The sequence below is a fragment of the Mercenaria mercenaria genome, chromosome 1 (genome assembly GCF_021730395.1).
Source record: "Mercenaria mercenaria strain notata chromosome 1, MADL_Memer_1, whole genome shotgun sequence".
Taxonomy (NCBI): Eukaryota; Metazoa; Mollusca; class Bivalvia; order Venerida; family Veneridae; genus Mercenaria; species Mercenaria mercenaria.
In genome coordinates, this window is record NC_069361.1 from 34455581 (window position 1) to 34477831 (window position 22251).

General features: G+C 33.5%; 1 protein-coding gene across 1 annotated transcript; it reads left to right on the forward strand.

Moving 5' to 3' along the window:
* Positions 1 to 630: 630 nt before the first annotated feature.
* LOC123542277 (actin-related protein 2-like) lies at positions 631 to 21380 on the forward strand. The gene is made up of 8 exons (XM_045328019.2): positions 631 to 776; positions 4483 to 4581; positions 6905 to 7120; positions 8948 to 9020; positions 10887 to 11023; positions 15407 to 15556; positions 18591 to 18869; positions 19966 to 21380. Exons 1-8 carry the CDS (start codon positions 729 to 731, stop codon positions 20134 to 20136), a joined length of 1173 nt encoding a protein of 390 aa, XP_045183954.1. The 5' UTR covers positions 631 to 728; the 3' UTR covers positions 20137 to 21380.
* Positions 21381 to 22251: the final 871 nt, after the last annotated feature.

Genomic DNA, 22251 nt, shown 5'->3' on the forward strand with positions numbered 1-22251 from the left:
ATGTTATAATCAAATATCTATAAGTTTAAGACACTTTTAGGGGTCTTGGTCGGGGATTGAGGTGGATATAACGCACTTCATTCCGTAAAGGGGACTATTGGGTTATCTTTATGCAGTTCAGGGCACTATTTTGAGGTATTGTCTCGTTAACAAAATAATATTTTCAAGAAAACTTTCTCCTACTTTCATGAAAGTTTAGTCGATTTTTCGCGAAAAGTATTGTTTTTTTCGCGAAAGTTAATAAAATTTTCATGAAAACTTTATGATTATCGTATGCAGAAATATGCCACCATAATATTTAATACTGCAAAACACCGTTACAATATGAAAGTGAATGTAGACTTGTGTGGCATTGCATGTTATATTATATGATTAATTTAATGACATATTTTAGATGAAAATAAAGGTATACAGGGTTTATGTAGTCAGAAATAAACGTAGCTTTTATTATTACATGGAAAATGTATGGTCCTTTCTTGAGATTTATCATCTCCGCGGGACTATATTGTAATGTATGTAAATTAAAAAAAATGTGACTGGTTATATGTCCCTATGAATATATAGACTAAAGCTGGAACATTTTAACAAGGCCGATAGATGGTACCATACCGAATAGAGTGGCATGTAGATTTGCAGAATTCGTATCGCTTGTAGGATTTATATTTGGGAAAAAGGAAGTTTATCTCATTACTTCAAATTAAACCTGGATAGATACATCGCTATCCGCCATGGACAACCAAGGCAGACGCGTGATCGTTTGTGATAATGGAACAGGGGTATGGTTATTTAGTTATGCGTTTAATTTCATTGAAAATCTATCTGTAAAATTAAAGCTGAAATTTACCTAACTCAGAAAAGATAACGTTTGTAGCTATCAAAACATACAACATAATTATTAAGGCATAGAAGATATTTGTCATACGTAAGGTGAGAAAATTAATAAACTGGCCTACTCGGACGCACCAGTAGCTCCCAAATAAAGAGTGAGTAACCATTGATCTTCTGACGTGTTTTAAGTTTAACCAGGACTTTATGTTAACATATAATTTGATTTTGCTGAATAATGGTTTATTTAAAGGGGATACAGTTGTTTCAACATATTGCAACAGCATAGAAAGAACCAGCGTTACAGAACAAGCGTTACAAATGTATCTATTTATAATATCCAAAATGATTAAATTTTATTTGAAAGAAATTTATACTGTGCTTGCTTCTACATTTTCTGTCCATATTTGCATTTTAAAAGGTGGTATATATTTACTTTGTAAAGGGTATATGCTTTTTAATTACATTTAGCTTAGAAATGCAATGTAGAGTAAATCAGCCTTTATCCTGTTCTTTTGCGTATTGATTACAGTGTCTCATATTTCCTTTCAATATTTTTGCAGTAGCAAAACATTCATCGAACGGGATATATTTCAGATGAACACTATACGTTATACATATCTATTCAGACGCAAACAGAAAATTTTATATTCATGATGGGCATGTTTCACAATACATTATGACACTAAGAAGTTAGGAGAGGGCCCTTCTTTAGGCAGAAGAAATGGCTCTATTGAAAAGTCTTATTCTTAAATGATATTTAGAAAATTTTAACTACGGTTGTCTTCGTTTATAAGTCAATTTTAGCCGTTTTATGACAGTATTACGTATTGTCAGTATGTGTTATTTTTGGGTTGTATAAACAAAATTGATTACATGAACAATTGTATATCAAAAGGATTTGAATAAATTCTAACAGGCAGCACACATATTCGGTCTGACATCAGACCAATGCCGTCTACAATATCAATATGCCAGATGTCGACTTCGCAGCCGTTTGGATGGTTTGCAACATGGCTCGATATCAGCCAGGCAGCCATTTTTTACAATACTATGGTGGTATATTTCTGCCAACCACATATCCAGTTTTCTCTAAAAATATCACCTATCCAGTTATTATCTGGCAATGGAAAAACTGCGTGTTATGCAGATAATTATGTTAACAAGACAAAACTGCCTGTTAGTGCCCACTTCTGCCATTCACATATTCACATAAATAAGTGGTTATTGTGAAAGTTTTCTTGATATCCAGTTAATATTCGTACCCAAATTCGCGATTAACGGTTAGACTTTTCGTCCCCTATAAGGCATTGTCACTGTTTATAATTTGAATATCGAAACGGGAGAAAATGCATAGGCGGCCGCGTAGGTCAGTCGGTACATTGGAACGGTATTTCGAGGTTCCGTGTTCGAGTCCCGGTCTGGCTGCACATTTTTCTCATCCTGTGACATTTGGCGCCCAACGTGGGGCCTTGATGCTTAACTTTTCTGGTCCTTTGGGATCATGCAGTCCATTCAACATATGTGTAATAGAGTTGCGCTTAAGCCGGTGCTAGGGGGCGTGAGAGGTGTTGCACATTTCATTACCTCTCATGAACAGACTCAATCAAACCGAGTCTGCTATTATTCTTCTTGATTGCATTCTTTGCCTTTAAAGGATCTTTTTACAGATTTTATTAACTATCACAACAACAATTTTTAAGTGCCGTGTGGCGGCTGTAAAAAGTCTCCCCGTACTCGGATTCAGTGTTGTTATATTTTCTGGTCCTTTGGGATCATGGAGTCCGTTCAACATATGTGTAATAGAATTCCGCTTAAGTCGGTGCTAGGGGGCGTGAGAGGCGTTGCACATTTCATTACCTCTCATGAACAGACGCAATCAAACCGAATCTGCTATTATTCTTCTTGGTTGCATTCTTTGCTTCCAAAGGATCTTTTTACAGATTTTATTAACTGACTAACTGACAAAAATCAAGATACCTAGTTAACGTAAGTGAATATGTGGACGGCAGAAATGGGCACTAACAAGCAGTTTTGTCCCGTTTAGATACTTAAATGGATAACAAGCAGTTTCGTCACTTGCCAGATAATAACTGAATAAGTGACATTTTCACAAAAAAATAGAGATAAATAAGTAGACACGTGGTTGGTAGAAGTATGCCACCATACAATTCACATAAGACATATATTTACTTTACACTACTGTAAGAAAAAAGTGCTTTTGGTTTTATTATAATTATAACTATAGGTCAGAGACCACCAATTCATTCAAAAAGTGCAGGGATTTACTTGGAATAAGGTAACGCTTAGCCCGTTTTGAGTGGTCAGTAAAGTAAACAAACCCAAGGAATGATTTTTTCTCAGAGCTGAAACTTTTCACTGTGTTTACAGTATTTTGTTACAAATTTTAACAAGTCAAAAAATACTTTCACTAACTATTTAAAATAACAGTTTTAATGATTTTTAATAAGGATACACAAATTCACAGTACTTAAAAAAGAGACCAGAACCCAAATCCGAAACTGCTTCCCTGCCTTCTTAAGATAGTTATATACCTGCATTCACTTCCAGTCAAAAGCACACAAGAATCTGGTACTAGTTATGTGCAAAGGGAGCTGTGTTACAGCCCGTTGCTGTACATAAGGGAAAGATTTTTTTATTTAACGTCAACTTTCTAACGAAGTAGATTCGAAACTTTGCACACTACGAAATTGTCGGCACTGCTTTACGTCAATCATCTCCAAATGGGCACTGACACCCGCTTCCAGTGCTCTTGTGCTAATAAAGGAATGTTTACAATATATCGTAATATATTGCAATATCTTAGCAAAGTTGGCAACAAGTAGTCTAAAATATGATAAGAAATTGGATCTGTGATTAATTTGAAATTCAAGAGAACTAAGTAGACAATATGGAAAACATGCAAGTTATTTCATTCCGTCCGTCCGTTTGTCCTTCTATACATACATCAGTCCCAAATTGCTGATTCTGCCATTACTTTAAAAGTACAAGAATTATTTCATAAACATGATGATATGGGTAATTTGTACGTCATTATTTTTGTGTCAGTCTGTATGTCTGTCTGGTCATCCGTCAGACAGAAAAGATAGATCCGGCATAAACTGTTGTTTTTTTTCTTGGAATTTCGTTTATAGTTATCTGGAAAATATGCGAACTCTCCAATTTAGTTTTAATATAAATATGTTTCCTACAGCACAGACACGACAATTGTCCCTTTCGGTTTTTGACTTTTATATCTTGGTTTCACAGATTTTAAACAATATTCTAATAGGTTTCATTCATGGGAAAATTGATCTGCTGATATTTTAGTTATACATTTACATGTCTACCAGATAAATGAATGAAAGGAATAACTTTGTCCTAGTACTATGTCGAACATCTTTTTGAATCTTTTAGATGTAAGTGCTCATTTGCTCTTGCTCATTTGCTCAAGGGTTTAAGGTTCTTTGATATTGTCTGTTATTGCGTATTACTTAATTCCCAGGTCCAGCAAATTTATATATGTTGTGGCCTTTGTGATATTCAGGTCAGTGTCTAAATTTACTATGTCAATTGCTCATAACTATCACAAATTCTTTCAAAAGCTGTCATTCTATAGAAATTCGTGAAATTACCGAAACATTAATTCTTTTTCAGTTTGTAAAAGTTGGAAATGCCGGCTCGAACAGCCCATCATTTGTATTCCCATCTGTTGTTGGTCGATCTGCTGTCAAGGTCAACAATGTTAAAATCAAAGTATGTCAGTAATGTTTTATTTTCAGTCAACCAGTGCTTTTTATCAGGACAAGTAATTTAACCCATTCTCAATAGCAAATACATTTTACTGATTTATTCCCGAAATTGTCTCCTTAGTAAAGAAATTAAAGATTGCCTAAGAAAGTACAACTGCTTAATTATGGGTTTTCTTCTATCGACATAATTTTCATATTTGAACATGTAGTAAGGGATTGCTATCTTTTAATGCTGAAAGATTTTTATTTAAATTATTGAGGTGTAAGACAGTTTAGGAAGATGTGTTTATGACAACAAGCAAAATATTAAAAGTGGTTAATCAGGTTAATTGTATTTGTTCGAAACTAAAAATCTGATCAGTTATACTTATTTATGTTCACTGAGCAGCACTGAGCAGTACACTTGCTTAATACATGCTAGAATTGCACGGGAGCTTCTTTTCAAGTTTTATTGCCAGATTGCAAATAAATGAATTCGGAAGCGACACACTTTTTGCAAACTTGTCTTTTGTTCAGAAATAATCAAATATTTATCAAACATAAATATAAACTAAAAATTCAATTAAATTAAATCGCTTTTTAGATACTTTCTTATTAAAGGAAGGTAATAAGGAACTTACATAAAATTATAACAAATACACTTCTAACAGTGTTCAATGACACACCCGGTAATCTCCAGAATCATAGTCAGTCCTGGTGTGTGGAAATGCTCCTGTCGCGGTTTCCGGTTATGATGGATCTAGTACAAAAATGCTGACACAGGTAAGCAAATTTTATATATTTTTCTAATAGTACTGCAAATGAAAAACAGCGAAAGGTATTCGATGCAGGATTGAACAACGATTACGGTACGGACACAAAAGCTTTTCCGTGCAGCGACCAGGTATCTGCTTCCTTTCAACTTTAAAAGTTATACACGTTATGATATTTCAGTTGTTCTGTGTCACCCTCTGTCTGCTAGATAATCTATTAACGATACACAAACATTTCAATTAATCCCGACAAAGTGTTATGAGAGTTTACAGTGCAACATCTGTAGAGCAACACCCTTTGGGAGAAACAAATATTGACTGTTTTGTAGAGGTTGTTGTTCTGCAGCAGAGGTAAATATTTTAGCTGAGGGAAATTTTGATGGTGTTGTTATAGAGAGGTTTTTGTTTAAGACAGGGCCGCTTTGGAGAGGTTGTACTGTAGTTTACGACAGAAATGTTGAAGTGTATTCAATGTTATATTTCTTCGGAGTGGGTTATGATTCTTCATAGCATATAACTACCATAGGAATTAAGAAAAAAATGAAATATAGCCAAACATTTGCAGATTTCCAGCTTATATCGTGACTTTAAACACACCTTTTGTACTTGTCCAGTATAACCTATTACATGTATCCGTATGCACACACACGCGCACGCACGAACACACACACGTACACGCGTACACACAATTGTAGAAGTTCCTCTTTATTCAGTACACGGTGACAGAAACATCACTTTCATTCTAAATGACATTTGACTGAAAACAGTTTATCCTAAAGTCTATTCATCTCGCTGTTCGCAAGTTTCTGTTCGCGATGCATCATTTATATATGGCTATAGTATCAAGAAGTGAACTTTGGCGGTACGTCATCTGTGCTTCAAAATGGTCTACACTTTCTAGATGACAATCCTCCTGTTTTTTTTCAGATACAATCCGAGACAATTACGACGACCTAGTCCTTACAAGGCATTGAGCACTATTTCTATTTCAGGTATTCATTACATTTAGGTTTTCATACTAGAACCATCATAACAAGAAGCCACAACGGAATCATTTACATACAACACCAAATGGTTTGATTCTGGAGGATTACCGGGCGTAAATAAATGTTCTTAAAATTTAAGAAGTAAAACTATGTGTAACCACCAGCAACCCTCATATTTGCCAACTAAATGATATATTCAATAAATTCATATGGAACGCCTAAACTGCCTCTGAGTGGTACTTATTAGTTCGTCATGTGCATTTTCCAACATGACGAACTATTAATTGTACATCACAAACTAGTGAATGCCCAGCACAAACTAAATATGTACAGGACAAACTAGCAAATGTACATAACAAACTGCTTTATCTACATAACAAATTATGATTTGTACAGAAATATTGGAAATGGCACATGACGAGCTAATAATTATCACGCAAAGGCAGTTTAGGCGTTCCATAGATTCACTTGTTTATCTTGCACACTATACAAATAAGTGAGTCAAAAATATGAAAATATCTGGTTGCTGTTTGGATGTTTGGACGAGTTAAACTATAAGTATTTTCAAGTTAAGCTAGATATTTTTCAGGATATCATGGTTGGAGATGAGGCGAGTCAGTCGAGATCTATGTTAGATGTAAAATACCCAATGGAAAATGGTATAGTATGTAACTGGGATGATATGCAGCTGTTGTATGATTATACATTTGGACCAAAGAAACTAAACGTTGATACCAGAAATACCAAAGTGCTTCTCACAGAACAACCTCATAACGAAATGAGTAATAGAGAAAAAACGATTGAGGTAAGTTTTCAAACTAGCTTGTGGATGATTTGTACAAAATTGTTAATAACTATTCATTAATCTCAACAAAAAATGCTGTTATGTCGTGTAAACAACCCCACCCCTACCCTCAGGTTTTAGCTCTTATCATTTTTAATATTCAATCAAACTTTTATCAAGCAGGCTGTTAGTTAAGAGAGCGACACAACATGGTTGCTTAAGGCAAGTGGCTGCATGAGAGAAGTTGAAATTAGTACAAACAATTCTGTAAGGTAACTGACTGCGTGAGACAAGTGGCTTCTCAAAGCAGGTGGCAGGTTCAATGTGCAAGGGGTGTTCAATGAATACCCGGAAAAGTGCTTTCATTTCTTCGTGTATCATCAAAAATCAATGAAACTGAAACTGAAATATCATGTTGTTTATGGAATACCTAGAAACTACGTCAAAGTTATACTTTCTTTGGACAAATAATAAGTAAATGCTAATCCCCACGACAACGTCATGTGACGTCGTTCGCCCAATGTTGTCTACTTTTCCACTCGGCTTCCATTATAACATTAATTGTTAATTAACTATTTTTCAAGCTACCTTTTCCTAGATCGGCCGAATATTAATATGAAATGTAAGCTTTATGCCAGTAAAGACTAATAGGTTGGTCATCGCTTGAACATCTGTGTCGAAGGGAGAAATGAGAAAACATGTTTTGTTTTGAATAAAGATCAAAGACAGAGACAATTGATATGCTGCCTGAGATTGAGGTAACAATGTCTTGAAAAAAATAACATCTTATTAGTGGTACGAGATGTTTAATAAGTAGTCAGAAGAAAACTGATGACGACTCGCGAGTCATACGTCAGAAAACATTAACGTTCAGTCACATTTTGGAAATTAAAGAAATCCTTGATACGGTATCACAGTTCAGTGTCCCATTTTATCAATACAACAGGAATATCATATGAATTATATCTATTTGTTCGTAGAAATGTATAGAAAATGCACTTAATGGAGAGAAACATTAAACTACGGATAACTTCCAGTTGCATTGATTTCATCTGTGTGATATGACAGCGTCATAATGATTCTGGTAGTGACGTTGCTTTAGAGACAGTAAATAGATAATTTGCATATTCTGAAATCTGCACATGCAATTTGTTAATTTTTTTTTGTAAAATAGGACCACAAATAAAGATATTAGAGCAGTTTTTCCGGTTATATTTGAACACCCGTCGCATTTCGCTGCAGATATGTTTTGACATTATCCGTAAATGCATTGTTACAACTACTGTTTGGCTACAATGTAATCTGTAAAAGATCGTGTCGTATAAACATACACAACAACACCTCTTAACAAAACAATTTTGCGATCAAAGGAACAGTTCAGTCGTGTAGGGTGTCCACATAAGACGTGTTAGTTTCAGTTGTAGGAATTTATCTGAACCAAGACAGTTATTAAATGTGCAGGAAATTTTGTTTCCCAGCGCTTTCCAGTAAAGCGTTATGTTATATCATATTTTTAGAAGACAAAAGATATATAAATAACACTGACATATTTTTTTAACACTAAGAGTATTTTTTGTAAGTAAAATGAAACAAGTTAAAACTTAAGATTTACTTATTGTATCAGATACAGTAAATCTTCGCTTGCTTGCGCATTGATGGCTGAAACATCCGAACTCTCGGGAGCAATTTAATTGGTTCTTGGCTTTCAATGTTTGAATAACTAAATACCTTGGATAACTAGATTTTTTATACCCTTGCAACCTCAAACAACTTGATGTTTAAGGTTTTGCATAAAAGAATTTCTGCTATTTTGTTCAGCTCCGATTAATTGTTATTATCCTTATTCAGGTTATGTTTGAGAAGTACCAGTTCCAGGGAGTTTATATTGCTATTCAAGCTGTACTTGCTTTATATGCTCACGGTAAGATGGGGCAAAACTATGCTTAATATCATGTCTCCATCATTCAATTTGGTCATCCGGTGTCACATACTGACCCGATTCCATATTGAGTAAGTAAGTGTCTGATTCGTTTTTGTTTAAATCAAAATGGTTGCCACATGCATGGCGTATTTAGATTAATACAGAAATATAGGCAGTTGAGAAGATAATATCATTACATGGGTAGCTGGTGATCGGATACGAAATGTAAGTGGTCATGAAAGTAAGTATCGGTGTCAGACTATGCTGTTGACCTTGACAGCGAATATTCTAAATCTAGTCAATAATAAACTATGTAACAGTGTCGATCCAAAACCCCGAAACTGCCAAAATGGCTACTTTTCAACAGACGAACGATAAAAACACATTTACTCGTTATAGAAAGGGCAAGTTCTGTGACACAAATGTCTTTAGAACTAGTTTCAAATTATTGTTTATGGTCAGCAGAGGTTAAAAAAAACTTCAAATCATTAACTTTATTATCTGGCTTAAATGAGCGCACAGGATATTTGATTCTGACTAAACTGTATTAAAATCTATAGCCAGCCTCAAAAACCAGCCTCAAAAACTGTGGTTCCTATTTGTAAATTGCATTCAGTATAGTAAGATATTGTAGCTGATTATATTGTAGCTGACTACAATACGACGACTTTTCAACCATCTGCAAATGCCGAGTCTAATCCAGCTATGTATACCAAGAGCGAAAATTCCTGCTAGTAAAACGGTACTGGCTACTGAGGCGACGAAATGAGGGTGTTTGTGGGGGGATTTTGTTTATATAGTTTATTAGAAACGCTTTTTTTAATGCAAAACTGCAGTTATAGGGTTTTGGACTGATACTATCAATATGTTATCCTGAAATTACCAAAAATTGATAGGGAAAATGTTTATTGCTGTTCGTTTAATATAAATCTGTAGTGAAGAAATTTTTCAGGGAAAAAAGTTTGATTTTTGTTTTCATACGAAATCAGTCAAACAGATTAAAATGATAAAATTGCATCTGCCTTTATCAAGATAAGATGGTGCACATTATGTAGTCTCATTCAGATGCTTATGTGTGTTCTCTTTCTAGGTGGCATGGGGCGTTCTGGCCTGCAAATACGCAGAAACAAAACCTTATTTAACAAAAGTATCGAAAGGAAACTTTTCAGGCGCAAGCCATCAAGAATCTATTTTCTAAGTGCAATTCAATAAACACAGCGCCGAAATACATAGATATGAAAGGAAAGATGCATGAATACATGACAGAATTAATGCAATGACAATTACCTGTAAAGGCACAAAAACAAAACCTTGATAAATAAAATTATCGATAAGAAAATCTTCAGGCGCAAGTCATCAAGAATCTATTTTCCAGTTTCACATGCGTGTAGTTACATCCGGGAAAAATAAAAAAAAAATGAGGCCCGGAATACAAATCTTGTTGAGGCCTTTAATAAACTGGTAAATGTTAGAATACGTTAGATGAATGAAATGAAAATGATATAGGAAATAATGCAAAATAATAACACATACAGACATTTCATACAATGTACAATATATACAATGAACGAGGACAATATAAACATATAGACAAAATACTGATGTTCAGTGGTTTTATACCTCGTGACACTTACATTCTCCTAACCTCGTCTCAGACATGTCTACGTAGAGACCTGAGGTGTTAAATTGTTAGATGAATAAATAAAAACTTGAATGTCTGTGAAATTGGAATCAAATATCCGTGTTGAAAGTACGGCTGCATTAAGGCAGTCGTCATAATATTTTGATTGTATGATGTATCATTTACACTGTAACCAAACATTTAAAAGTTCGGGCCTTATTCCAAACCATGTTGTAATGTTTCAGGGTTGATCACTGGGGTTGTTGTAGATTCCGGAGACGGTGTAACACATATTTGTCCCGTATACGAAGGCGTGTTACAGCTTGATCTCACACGACGTGTTGATATCGCTGGAAGGGATATCACTAAACACCTTAAAAAAGTAAGCAGATGATGTACATTTAATACACTTAATCTTTATCTGCGGGATTTACTCTCTATCTCACAAAACATCTTGGTATTGCAGGCAGGGATATGAATCAATAAATACCTTATTACTGCAAGTACATGATGTTACATACCAGCCTATAATTCTAGGGCTTCGCTCTTGCTAATCTCTCACAACGTCCGATATTGCAGACAGGGGCGTAACTAAGTATCTTATTGTAGGAAGTATTCAAATGATGTTACGTACTCTGCCCAATATCTGAGGGCTATATCTCTCAAATATCACACAGTGTCTCAGTATTGTAGGCAAGGATATTGCTAAATACCTTGTAAAAGTCAGTAGATAATGTAGAATACATGCCAGATATATGAGCTGGGCTCTTCATTTGAACTTATATGATGCAAGGATACATGTTAATTTGGTGCAAAGTCTTTTTAAAATTAAATAATTTTACCATAACTAAACATTCATCGTTGTAGTGTAATGCTCAGGTGTTTTGTGTTTTATTTCGGGTATTTCTTTCAGTAGTTTAAGATTTTAAAAAATTATAGAAGATGAAAACTGTACATTTCATAAATTGACAAGTCAGACAAGATTTGACAATCTTCTGTAGCTTAAGGCTTGTTGAACTTGTAGGTATCTTTAAGTGATCGGGAAATTAGATAATGTGTCTGCTATGTTTTCCTGTATAATCCTTTATAAACTCAATACACTCTGTGATCAGGGAGGTGCCCAGGTACGGGCAAGGGACATGTCGTCCCGCTCTCATGAGCTGAAACTTAAGAAGCTTTGTTAAGAGCTAGTTTGAAATATATTTATAATTAAGAAATGTTGTTAAATAGATCAGTAAACAGAACTGTTTTAAAAGACTTATTGAAATTGATTATATTCATGAAATTAGACTGAACATTTATAAGTTACTGTGCATTGCTCTTCGTAGAAAATAAATGTTAGAACTGTTGTAAAGTGTTGTTTTCAAGACCGTCAAACTTCAGGTACACTACGTTACAAGCGCTTTTATGGCGCCGTGACCAGGATGTCGGACTTCTACAATGGGTTGTCGCGAGATCAATATGCAAGTACTACCACTACAATGACACGCCAATAATGATGTGATGCCGCTAACAGTAAGACCTTTTTCATGCATAGTTCTTACAAAATACAAGCTTTTTCTGTTTTAAAAACAATAAATTAAACTTATTCATCATTTAGAGTTTGAGATGAAATTAAACAAAAATGTACATGACAAACTTTTATATTCAGCTGAGATTCGTAAGGAATCATGGAGAAATTTTATTAGGATACGATTATTTAGCTGAAAAATGCTGAAAATAGCAAAATGATAAAAGAAACGCAAGGGAACCTCAGATGTATATATTTGTATGATATAAAGATCCTATTTTTTGTTGTTTATGCATATTTCATTCTGTAAATAGTCATTTTATTGATACCCAATGGTGCATTATTATATTGTAATTGTAAAGGAAAAGCTATGGAAGCTTAAGTTCCTTGAAACCATTTTAATAGTATTAAATGGTGTATCCTCTATAATGTGTCCATTTTCGATATGGATACTAATAATTAAAATTATAGAGATGTTGTGCGGAAAAAGCACAAGTTGAACGTTTAAGTACACGTTTATTTAAGGCACTTTTTGGGAGCAATTTTATTGACTATTACATCATTTTCATTACATTTTTTGCACTGGTATATAGATTCATCGGAGTACAGTTATATTGATTTGAGTGTTTAAAATTAATTAAGCTGAATTGATATATTTGTTTCGTAGCCTCAAGGCAGGCTTGTCAACCGCGTCTAGAGAAGACGATGTGTTGTGATATAATATAAAAATCCCTTTAGGTGTAGAGTTGATTTAATACAAGTAGGCTCAGGGATTAGGTATGAATGTTAAAATCGCCACTATACTAGGTTCAGTATGTAGACTGTTTTATTGAAATAACAGTTTGTGGTCATTCATGGGTATAAATATTCAGCTGTTCGTGAAGTAAAATAGATGTTGTACTCCATTATTGTTATGCATGTAGAAGCATAACTGATTATTGTCATTAATTTGTGTAAATATTGATTTCAGTATGTGTTTTGTTTGCTTGCAAATTTGTTTATTTCTATGTAAAGTGTCATACGGTAAAATATTTTATGTTTTGCTAGCGTTTCTTCTCTTGTGTGAAATACTGATTTTGTCCGTTGTCTGTTTTAGACTAAAGACTTTAAAGAAATTGATACAAGCTTGTACTTAATATTAAGAACTATGAAGATTAAAAAGGCTTGATAGCTTATGCTCACATTTCATATGAATATTCCGGTGAAGGATGTAGAAATAAAGACAGTTCTAACGCAACATTGTAAACAGTGACATACTATGAAATAATTTGAACTTGGCAATTCAGATTAAACAGTGATAGATAAATGTAACATTCACATTAAAATATGGCAGAATATGACAGACATTTCACCGAATTTCTTACTACGAAGTTATTTTATTTTAAATTAAAACGCAATGAATGGACTTAGCATGCACAGTATCATAATTATTATATTAAATTAAATGCATATTATCGAATGGCAAGCTGAAACAACAGAAAGTTAACATAACATTAAATCGCAGATCTTTAGAATTTTAGTACACAGAGCAATGAAACCACGACTATCGAGTTGGATATGGTACGATGAAGTTTTGGCGATTCAACGATCATGATAACATCTCCTTTGGTGGATATCGTTTGACAGCACGATGAACGATGGCAGTGGACATTCTTAAGAAGCTGACGGATCGAGAACTACCGACTGCTGATACCATGGTCGTGTAACGTTATACTACGGTTGGATCAATGGTTATGTGCAGTAGATGTCAATTCCATAGGCCAACTGGGAACACTAATGGAAAATGTTTAACTTTATTTCTTTTATCACTTGTTTTTTTAAACAAGTTGTTAAATCTTATCAACTGATTTTTTTTCATCCTAGACTAGTACATTGCTTATGATTAAGAAATCACATATTCTTAATATAATATTCAAGAATGTTTATTTTAATAGTAAGGAAACTAAAATATGTAATCGTGCAGAAAAATGTGTTAACATACAAACTAATGAACTTTCATATATCTGAGTTTCATGCAATGTTAAAAAGAATTTTAATTGCGCTTTCTAATTTCAGAATTTGATGTATTTGTACCTATTGATTCAGAATATCCGTGAAAACACAGACATTGAATGGAATCCCTACGCAAACTGGAGCATTCTAAATATGGAGAATGAAAATGACTTTCATTACGTACAAATGTGTGATTGCGAATAGGACTATATCGAATAATGAATGCTACATACACATATGAAATGATGTTTACTGTGTAACTTTTATGATGAATTCTGTGTTCAAGTTATAACTTATTTGTATGTTTAAGCTATGTTAATCTATCATATGATTTAATTTCTGAAACCTAAACACGTAGGGATTCCTGTTTATTTGATTTCATTGATGTATGCAAGGGAACGAACAATTAAAGGAACATCTCTTGTCTCCTTGATTGGCGTGCCCTGTTATACTGACACATTATTCAATTCCCCAATATACAACTTAATAGTCCATATTAGTTGGATCTTTTAGACTTCTATAATTTTACTGTTTATTTTGATCATTCAGACATTTCAACCTTTTCTTTAATTGTTTTTTTTTTCGTGAAGAAAGAAAGGAATTTGTAGTGTAATGCTCAGGTGTTTTGTGTTTTATTTCGGGTATTTCTTTCAGTAGTTTAAGATTTTAAAAAATTATAGAAGATGAAAACTGTACATTTCATAAATTGACAAGTCAGACAAGATTTGACAATCTTCTGTAGCTTAAGGCTTGTTGAACTTGTAGGTATCTTTAAGTGATCGGGAAATTAGATAATGTGTCTGCTATGTTTTCCTGTATAATCCTTTATAAACTCAATACACTCTGTGATCAGGGAGGTGCCCAGGTACGGGCAAGGGACATGTCGTCCCGCTCTCATGAGCTGAAACTTAAGAAGCTTTGTTAAGAGCTAGTTTGAAATATATTTATAATTAAGAAATGTTGTTAAATAGATCAGTAAACAGAACTGTTTTAAAAGACTTATTGAAATTGATTATATTCATGAAATTAGACTGAACATTTATAAGTTACTGTGCATTGCTCTTCGTAGAAAATAAATGTTAGAACTGTTGTAATGTGTTGTGTTCAAGACAAGCTTCAGGTACAACGTGCTACGTTACATCGTATCAGTTTGCGAGCTAATTCTTCTCAAAATTAGACAGTTTCAGATGAAAGAAAAGAAACTTGCAAGGAAAACTCTGCTACTTCTCAAGTGATAACTTTAGACATGGTTTATCATTTCAGCTGCTCATGTTGAGAGGCTATGCATTAAACAATTTAGTTGACTTTGAGACAGTAAGAATGATGAAAGAGAAATTGTGCTATGTAGGATATGACATTGAACAGGAACAAAAACTTGCCTTAGAAACTACAGCACTAGTAGAATCTTATATAGTAAGTATTACAGGGTAAGTGCATACAGATTTAAAAGAAAGAAGAGCCACTTTGGATGTCATGCTTGCCAGTTCAGCATACTTCCAACAGCTGTTATGTTCTATAGTTTTACATTAATCACTGCCATCACAGATACCACATGGCCATGAAAATTACATGAACTTGAAAAAAAATTTGAATACAATGTATTTCCTTATTTTTTATTTTATTTTTATCAAATGATCAAGGCCTTCGAGTAGTTTCTTGTCTACTTTATCACGTATTTCAGATGAGGAGGAACTGAATGTCCGATCGGTAAGTACATAAGCATCTGAACGATGAACCTTCAAATATTTGATAAATATTACGTTGGACTTTATTTACCTGAGAAGTTACGAACCGGACGTCATGCAGCAATTTGACGTCTTTATTGACGTCACAATGATCTCTTTCCGGACAGCGCGTCAACCGTTGAATATACAGTGCTTGAAATTTCTTCTTTGTTTCCCTGACCACCAAATTGAGCCGTATTTGAATTATTTTTTTTTCATTTACCTAAGCGTTAAATACTTGAAAAGTACTTAAAACAATTTCAGTAACCAAAATCGAATACTAAATGTTAAAAATGATTGATAAAGATGTTTTGGTGGCTAACGTCTCTTTACTGTAAGGGGAGACCGCTTGGTATGAGAGTGCCAATCTAGACGTAGGGAGTCTGATTCCTAGATAAAGCAAATGCCACTTGCAACCAGTTGAACATACTAAGCAGTAACAATATTTCAAGCTTTTCTTTTGAGAACTTTGCATGAAAGAGCAGACATTTTAAATTTGGAAAAATGAAAACAAGACATACTTGAGAATTAATACGATAGGGGCATACCCCTTTGTTGTTTTTATGATAGCAAGTTACAAACAACAGGTGTAGAGACTAACGGAGAAATGGTAAAGATAACTTACTAAATAGCATGTAAGAAATGAAAAGAAATAGAATCTACAATAGTAAAATGACATATAAACCAAATAAAAAAAATGAATTGGGAGAAAAAGGAAATTTGATTGACGAGTAACATGTATTGCAGGTATGAAGTTAAGGTGGAGGTTAAAGGTACTGTTGAAAACATAAACAATTTCTTCATACATTTTATGCAAACATAATATCAAGTATAAGTGTATTACTGTACTATGCACTAGGTTTTAAATAAATAATTAAAAAAACGAAAACAAAAACAAAAAAACTAATGACCACCAATATTTGGACTATACATCATGTCATCCCAAACCATGTAAGAACGGTATTCCGTATAGTCAAGCAAAGCGCTATAGACGTATAATATCAAGGGACACATGAATATTGTGTAAAGACTCAGCTAGATAGACATACAAATAAATTCTTTATTACCACTAGTAAACAAATAGTGAGAAACAAGTTCAAACAATCATTATCACAGCTTCGTGAATTCTTCGTTGACAGAGGTTATTGTACTATTAAATTTTAATTGACCTGTCAAAACATGTTCCCAGCTTTCATGTTAATCTTATATAGGCTCGAACAGAATATAATGAAAGCCGGGTCCATTTTTTGACAGGTCAAATAAATTGGACAATACCCACATGATGTGTTAGACCGTGCTTTCCAAAAAGTAGTCAATTTATCTCAGCAAGAAACTTTACAGACTCAAGATGGGACAAAAATAGTGTAATTCCTTTTATTATTGTGTATGATCCAGCTCTTCCACGTATTAGTAACACTATTAATAAATACTGGAATATTTTGAGCCTATCAAAAAGCTTTACAATTAAAATCGTTTAAGAGAATTGTAAACATGTTCTTGCTTATAAACGTCCGAAAAATTTACAAGATTATTTGATAAGTTCAGAGTTCAACAAACAAAGTGATGAGGTTTATCTCTTACAGAGATGTAATGATGTTCTCATTGTACCAATATCGAAACAGGTTCAGAATTTACCAGTCAAATGACTGGTCAAGCATACAGTTTTACATCATAACGTTAACTGTAAAAGTAAATGCGTTATATATTTGATTACTTGCAAAAATGTGAAAAAACAGTATGTGGGACAAACTAAGCAATCTGTATTAAAACGCATGAACAGTCACCGATTTGATATTTACAGTTTTACTGACCCTAGTTTTTCCTCAGTGGTTGCATCGCACTTCAATTTTCAAGATCATTGCTTAACAGACTTCTCTTTTATGGCTATTGATGTTGTAAGAAATGACATTGATCGTCTCTGCAATGAAACAATGTGGATACATAAACTGAAAACGCTTTATCTAGATGGTTTAAATTCTAAAGTTTTATTTGATATCAATTGACCAATTAATTATTTGTACTGATATATATGTAATGCCGAGTATATCATTGTTTTTTCCTATTTCTGTTAATATATATATATATATATATATATATATATATAGGAAATTATGTATAAACACTATCCGACGATTTACTCGGTATGTTTGTTAAATTCGATTATTTTGAATTCATTTAATATTGTAAATAATACCTAAATACCTAAACTTTGTATACATTTTATCGCCTTTTTACACGACGTTGTTTTAACGACATGACATGTTTATATCGTATTTCTTCCCTGATGAACGCCGAAACGTTGGAACTTAATAATTATCAATGAAAAAACTCTATACGTGTTGTTGTTGATTTTTCCTATTTATTAACTAGGGTTTAAATAGTACTCTTTAACAATCCACTGTTACTGCATGACATTTAATTATGAACGTCGCTCTATATGCCAGCTTAATTTTTATATTAAGTAAAGTTCAAATTCATTTAATGAGGATTTCATACGTTTGTAATGAATATCTAAAGATAACTGATTTTAGGTGAAAAATGACCATTTACTATCTTTAAGATGTGTATGTACGTGTGTAGCAACGCCCTATAAGCATCATATAAACTTGTCTGATAGATTAATTCAGTCACTCATTGCGTGTAATGTAGAACTGTAAGATTTATTTATACATGTATGTAAACTGGTGTCTGCAATAGATGTTTTCTTAATTGAATAATTGTAGTTACCAGATGGCAAAGTGATTAGGATGGGTGGGGAGCGATTCGAGGCTCCAGAGGCCTTATTTCAACCCAATCTCATCAATGTAGAAGGTGACGGGGTAGCTGAAATGTTATTCAAAGCAATACAGGCTGCAGATATTGACACTCGACCAGAATTTTACAAGCATATAGTGCTATCAGGAGGTTCCACTATGTATCCCGGTCTGTCGAGTCGGCTTGAGAGGGAATTAAAACAGTTGTATCTAGAGAGAATCCTTAAAGGCAATACAGAAGAACTGGATGTGAGTGAATTTTATGTGGTTGTTGGCTTTAAAGTTTTATATAACTTTGCCAATAATCTAGCACACTGGTAAATACACAAATAAAGCTAGCATTCTTTATTCTGTTAAATGAACAAGAGTCCACCGGCTCTGCATTTCGCACCTTTACCCTTTTAGATGTTTATCTTCAAGAACATCACCAATATGGCTGTACTCTAATATATTCAGAAGAAAAATGCTTTATGTTATGTCAGAAATTGTTTCCAGTCACAAGAGCCGTAAGTAGAAGGTAAACCCAAATGGAAGCTGAATTCAACATTAATGATTTGTATTTTCCATTATGTTTCCGACGTGCTTTGGCTACCTTACCCATACTCAATTAAAACTTAAGTTTGTAGTACAGGCTCTGAACACAACAACTTTGTCACGGTGAACTCAGAATCAACCAGTTACATATAGATACTACAATTTTGAGACATGCCTAGATATGCAGTTCAGCGTTACAATATCTCTGAAGAATAAGGTTAAACTTATATACATAGGCATCTGATTTAGTACCTTACTGACGGGGCTTATACTTTGCCCTCCTTCTGTCTGACTGTCAATACTTGCGACATAGACAGATTGTAACTTGGAGAATATGCGCATCATTTTATTTTGTTGCTATGTCAGGAAAGTGTAGTTGCCTTAGCAATAAATAGTCCAAAAGTCCGCCAAAAACTTTAGGTTATCCAAAGTAAATTTCAAACATCTACTGGTGTCTAAAGGGGACATAGCGCTAGGCAATAGTCTTGTTACTTGAGTCACAAGCAACAGTGAAACATCGCACACATAAGCGTCAATGGCTTAAGCAACAGGGCTGATTTGTACAATCATTGTCATTTTCTTAACATATATGTATGCTTGGATCACTCGAAATCCAGGATTACTGAAACAGTTTGCTCATACTCTTGTGACTTAGAGTTATTAGTATTTTACTCTATTTAATAGTTAATCTCTCTATTACCCGCAGGAGTGTTTTCTCTGTAGATGTTACTCTGTTAAATGTGATATCTACAGAATCACAACACTTACTATTTACAATTGCTTCTTGTTGATCCTATTCTTTTATTTTCAGAAATTTGAAGTTCGTGTAGAAGATCCACCTAGGAGAAAGCACTTGGTGTTTTTGGGAGGAGCTGTCCTTGCTGACATCATGAAAGACAAGGCTGATTTCTGGATGACACGAGAAGAATACCAAGAAAAAGGCACCAAGGTTCTTGAAAAACTTTTGGTACAACTTACGTGAACAGACAGATCATTTGACAGTTGTTATTTTGATATTGAACACTTCACTTTTAAATGTAACTAGACTGTTCTAATGAACACAAGTTTTAGTCTTGTAAAATTCTAAAGTAGATTGTTGGTAAATTATTTGGATTTAGACATACTGATATTCTTATTTGTTGAAATTTGATGGGAATGAATATTTCTTGTAGGATTTCAAGATAAACCTATATCAGAAAACAAAAAGACAGATAACAAAGAGAGCTTTTTGTCTTCCCATTCTGTCTCTTATTCCTGTTGGTAGTCTGTCTTGAAAACGTGAGACTCGACGGTGTATACTTACAGAGAATTTAAGTAATGAAGACTCACCCTTATATCCCTTTCATTATTCAATTATTTTTATGTTCGTGGATAAATTTTGTCTTAGTCATAAACTTATTTGTTTATAGGGTTCTTAAGGTAGTTCTGCACGTTTGAAAACCGGAAGTGATGGCGTAACGTCATTTATCCGGAAAACGTAGAATAAAGCCTGAATTCGGCGTACGGAAATGAAATTCAATTTATGAATTAATCGAAACCTGTGAGTAAATTTGTTACAATGACACTGTTGCTATATTTCTAAAGTCAAAATATGCTATTAAAACATATGGCACGTTAAAAAAATCAAAATAATGTCTTAAAGTTAACGTGAAATGTCCGGTTCCCTTTAATCATGGTCAGATATCTCAAAAATAAGCAAACGGACCTATACATTTTATTTCATCAAATTATAGACCATGTGTCTATTTACAACTGTGAGAAGTTTCATCAAAATCTACTTTGTAGACAAAATTCTATTCGCGAAAATGTTATGAAAGTTATGATTTTCCCATAAACTCCCATTATGAAATATTGCGTGAGGTCCAAATTTTTCAAATCAGCCTAGCAAAAAATCAAGCACACGACCCTATCCTTTTTATTTGCGGAATTTTGTAGGTATATCCTGAAGTTTTAAAAAACTGGAGTTTAATCAAATTTTACATTGTAGAAAAAATTTTGATCCAAATGTGCAGAACTACCTTAATGTGTAAAACATGTTAATGAAAGAATTTGTGTATTTCATAACAGTGATATGTTGTTCGAAACTGATATAGTTTCATAAAATAACCATTTGTTAGGTTTTCCCCGAATTGCTAAAATATAATTACGGTAATATTACACGGAAATGTTTGAAACAGGCTTTTTCACTGGTTGCAAGGCCATTTAGGTAAAATTTTATCAAAACTATTAAAAGACATCAAATCAAATTAGCATTTGTTTGTTTTATATTGAAGTGGAAATCGTGAAATCAGGAAGCAGAAATCATGAATTCGTGAAGTGGAAATCGTGAAATCATGAAGCAGAAATCGTGAAATAATGAAGTTGAAATGTCACCACGGGTATCTCGTACTTGAGTCATCCAAAATTGTGTGTGTAGCAAATTCATATTAAGCAAGTAATTGATTGTTTCATAGCTGTAAAAAATCTTAATGAGTGAATAATTTTATCAACGAAATACATGTGTAAATGTGATACTGTTGAGGATTGGTTCATTTCAAATTAAAACATGAACTATATTTTATAGGTCAGAATTATCAGCTTTTATATTATGATTATCAAATAAGAAAAGTATAGTCAAGCTGAACAGACAACCTTTTAATACGCAGTGTTAATAAATGGAATGTTTATAAAGATACCGTAGGTGTCTTTTTATTAACATTTTTTTGTTATAGAATGGCCACAAGACTGGTACAAGTACAGCTGCATACATTTTTCCAGAAATTAGTGCCACATCAAAGAGATTTCTAAGACCAAATTCTTAATAAGAATATCCACATACAAAATAAAAGTGGATTTTGAAAAAGATCAAAGTCAGTAATACTGATCAGTAGGATTATATATATGTACTCGTATCGCAGTTAACAAATATTTTGTTATTAGTGAGTTCACACATTGAAGTTTGCATAATTTTATTATAATAAAGATGCAACATTAAACTGTGATGTCGGAGATGTTAAACAGTACTTAGTGGATTGGCTTGTTCTTTGGCTGATGTTAACAGTGATAGTACATTTTTGTTTTAAAAGGCAACCATTTAATTGCTGAAGTCTTCTTGTTG

Coding starts and splice junctions, on each gene's coding strand:
- LOC123542277 (XM_045328019.2), top strand. CDS start 729: ATGGACAACCAAGGCAGACGCGTGATCGTTTGTGATAATGGAACAGGG. Junction 4,582..6,904: donor TCAACAATGTTAAAATCAAA/GTATGTCAGTAA, acceptor GATATTTTTCAG/GATATCATGGTTGGAGATGA. Junction 18,870..19,965: donor GCAATACAGAAGAACTGGAT/GTGAGTGAATTT, acceptor TTTTATTTTCAG/AAATTTGAAGTTCGTGTAGA.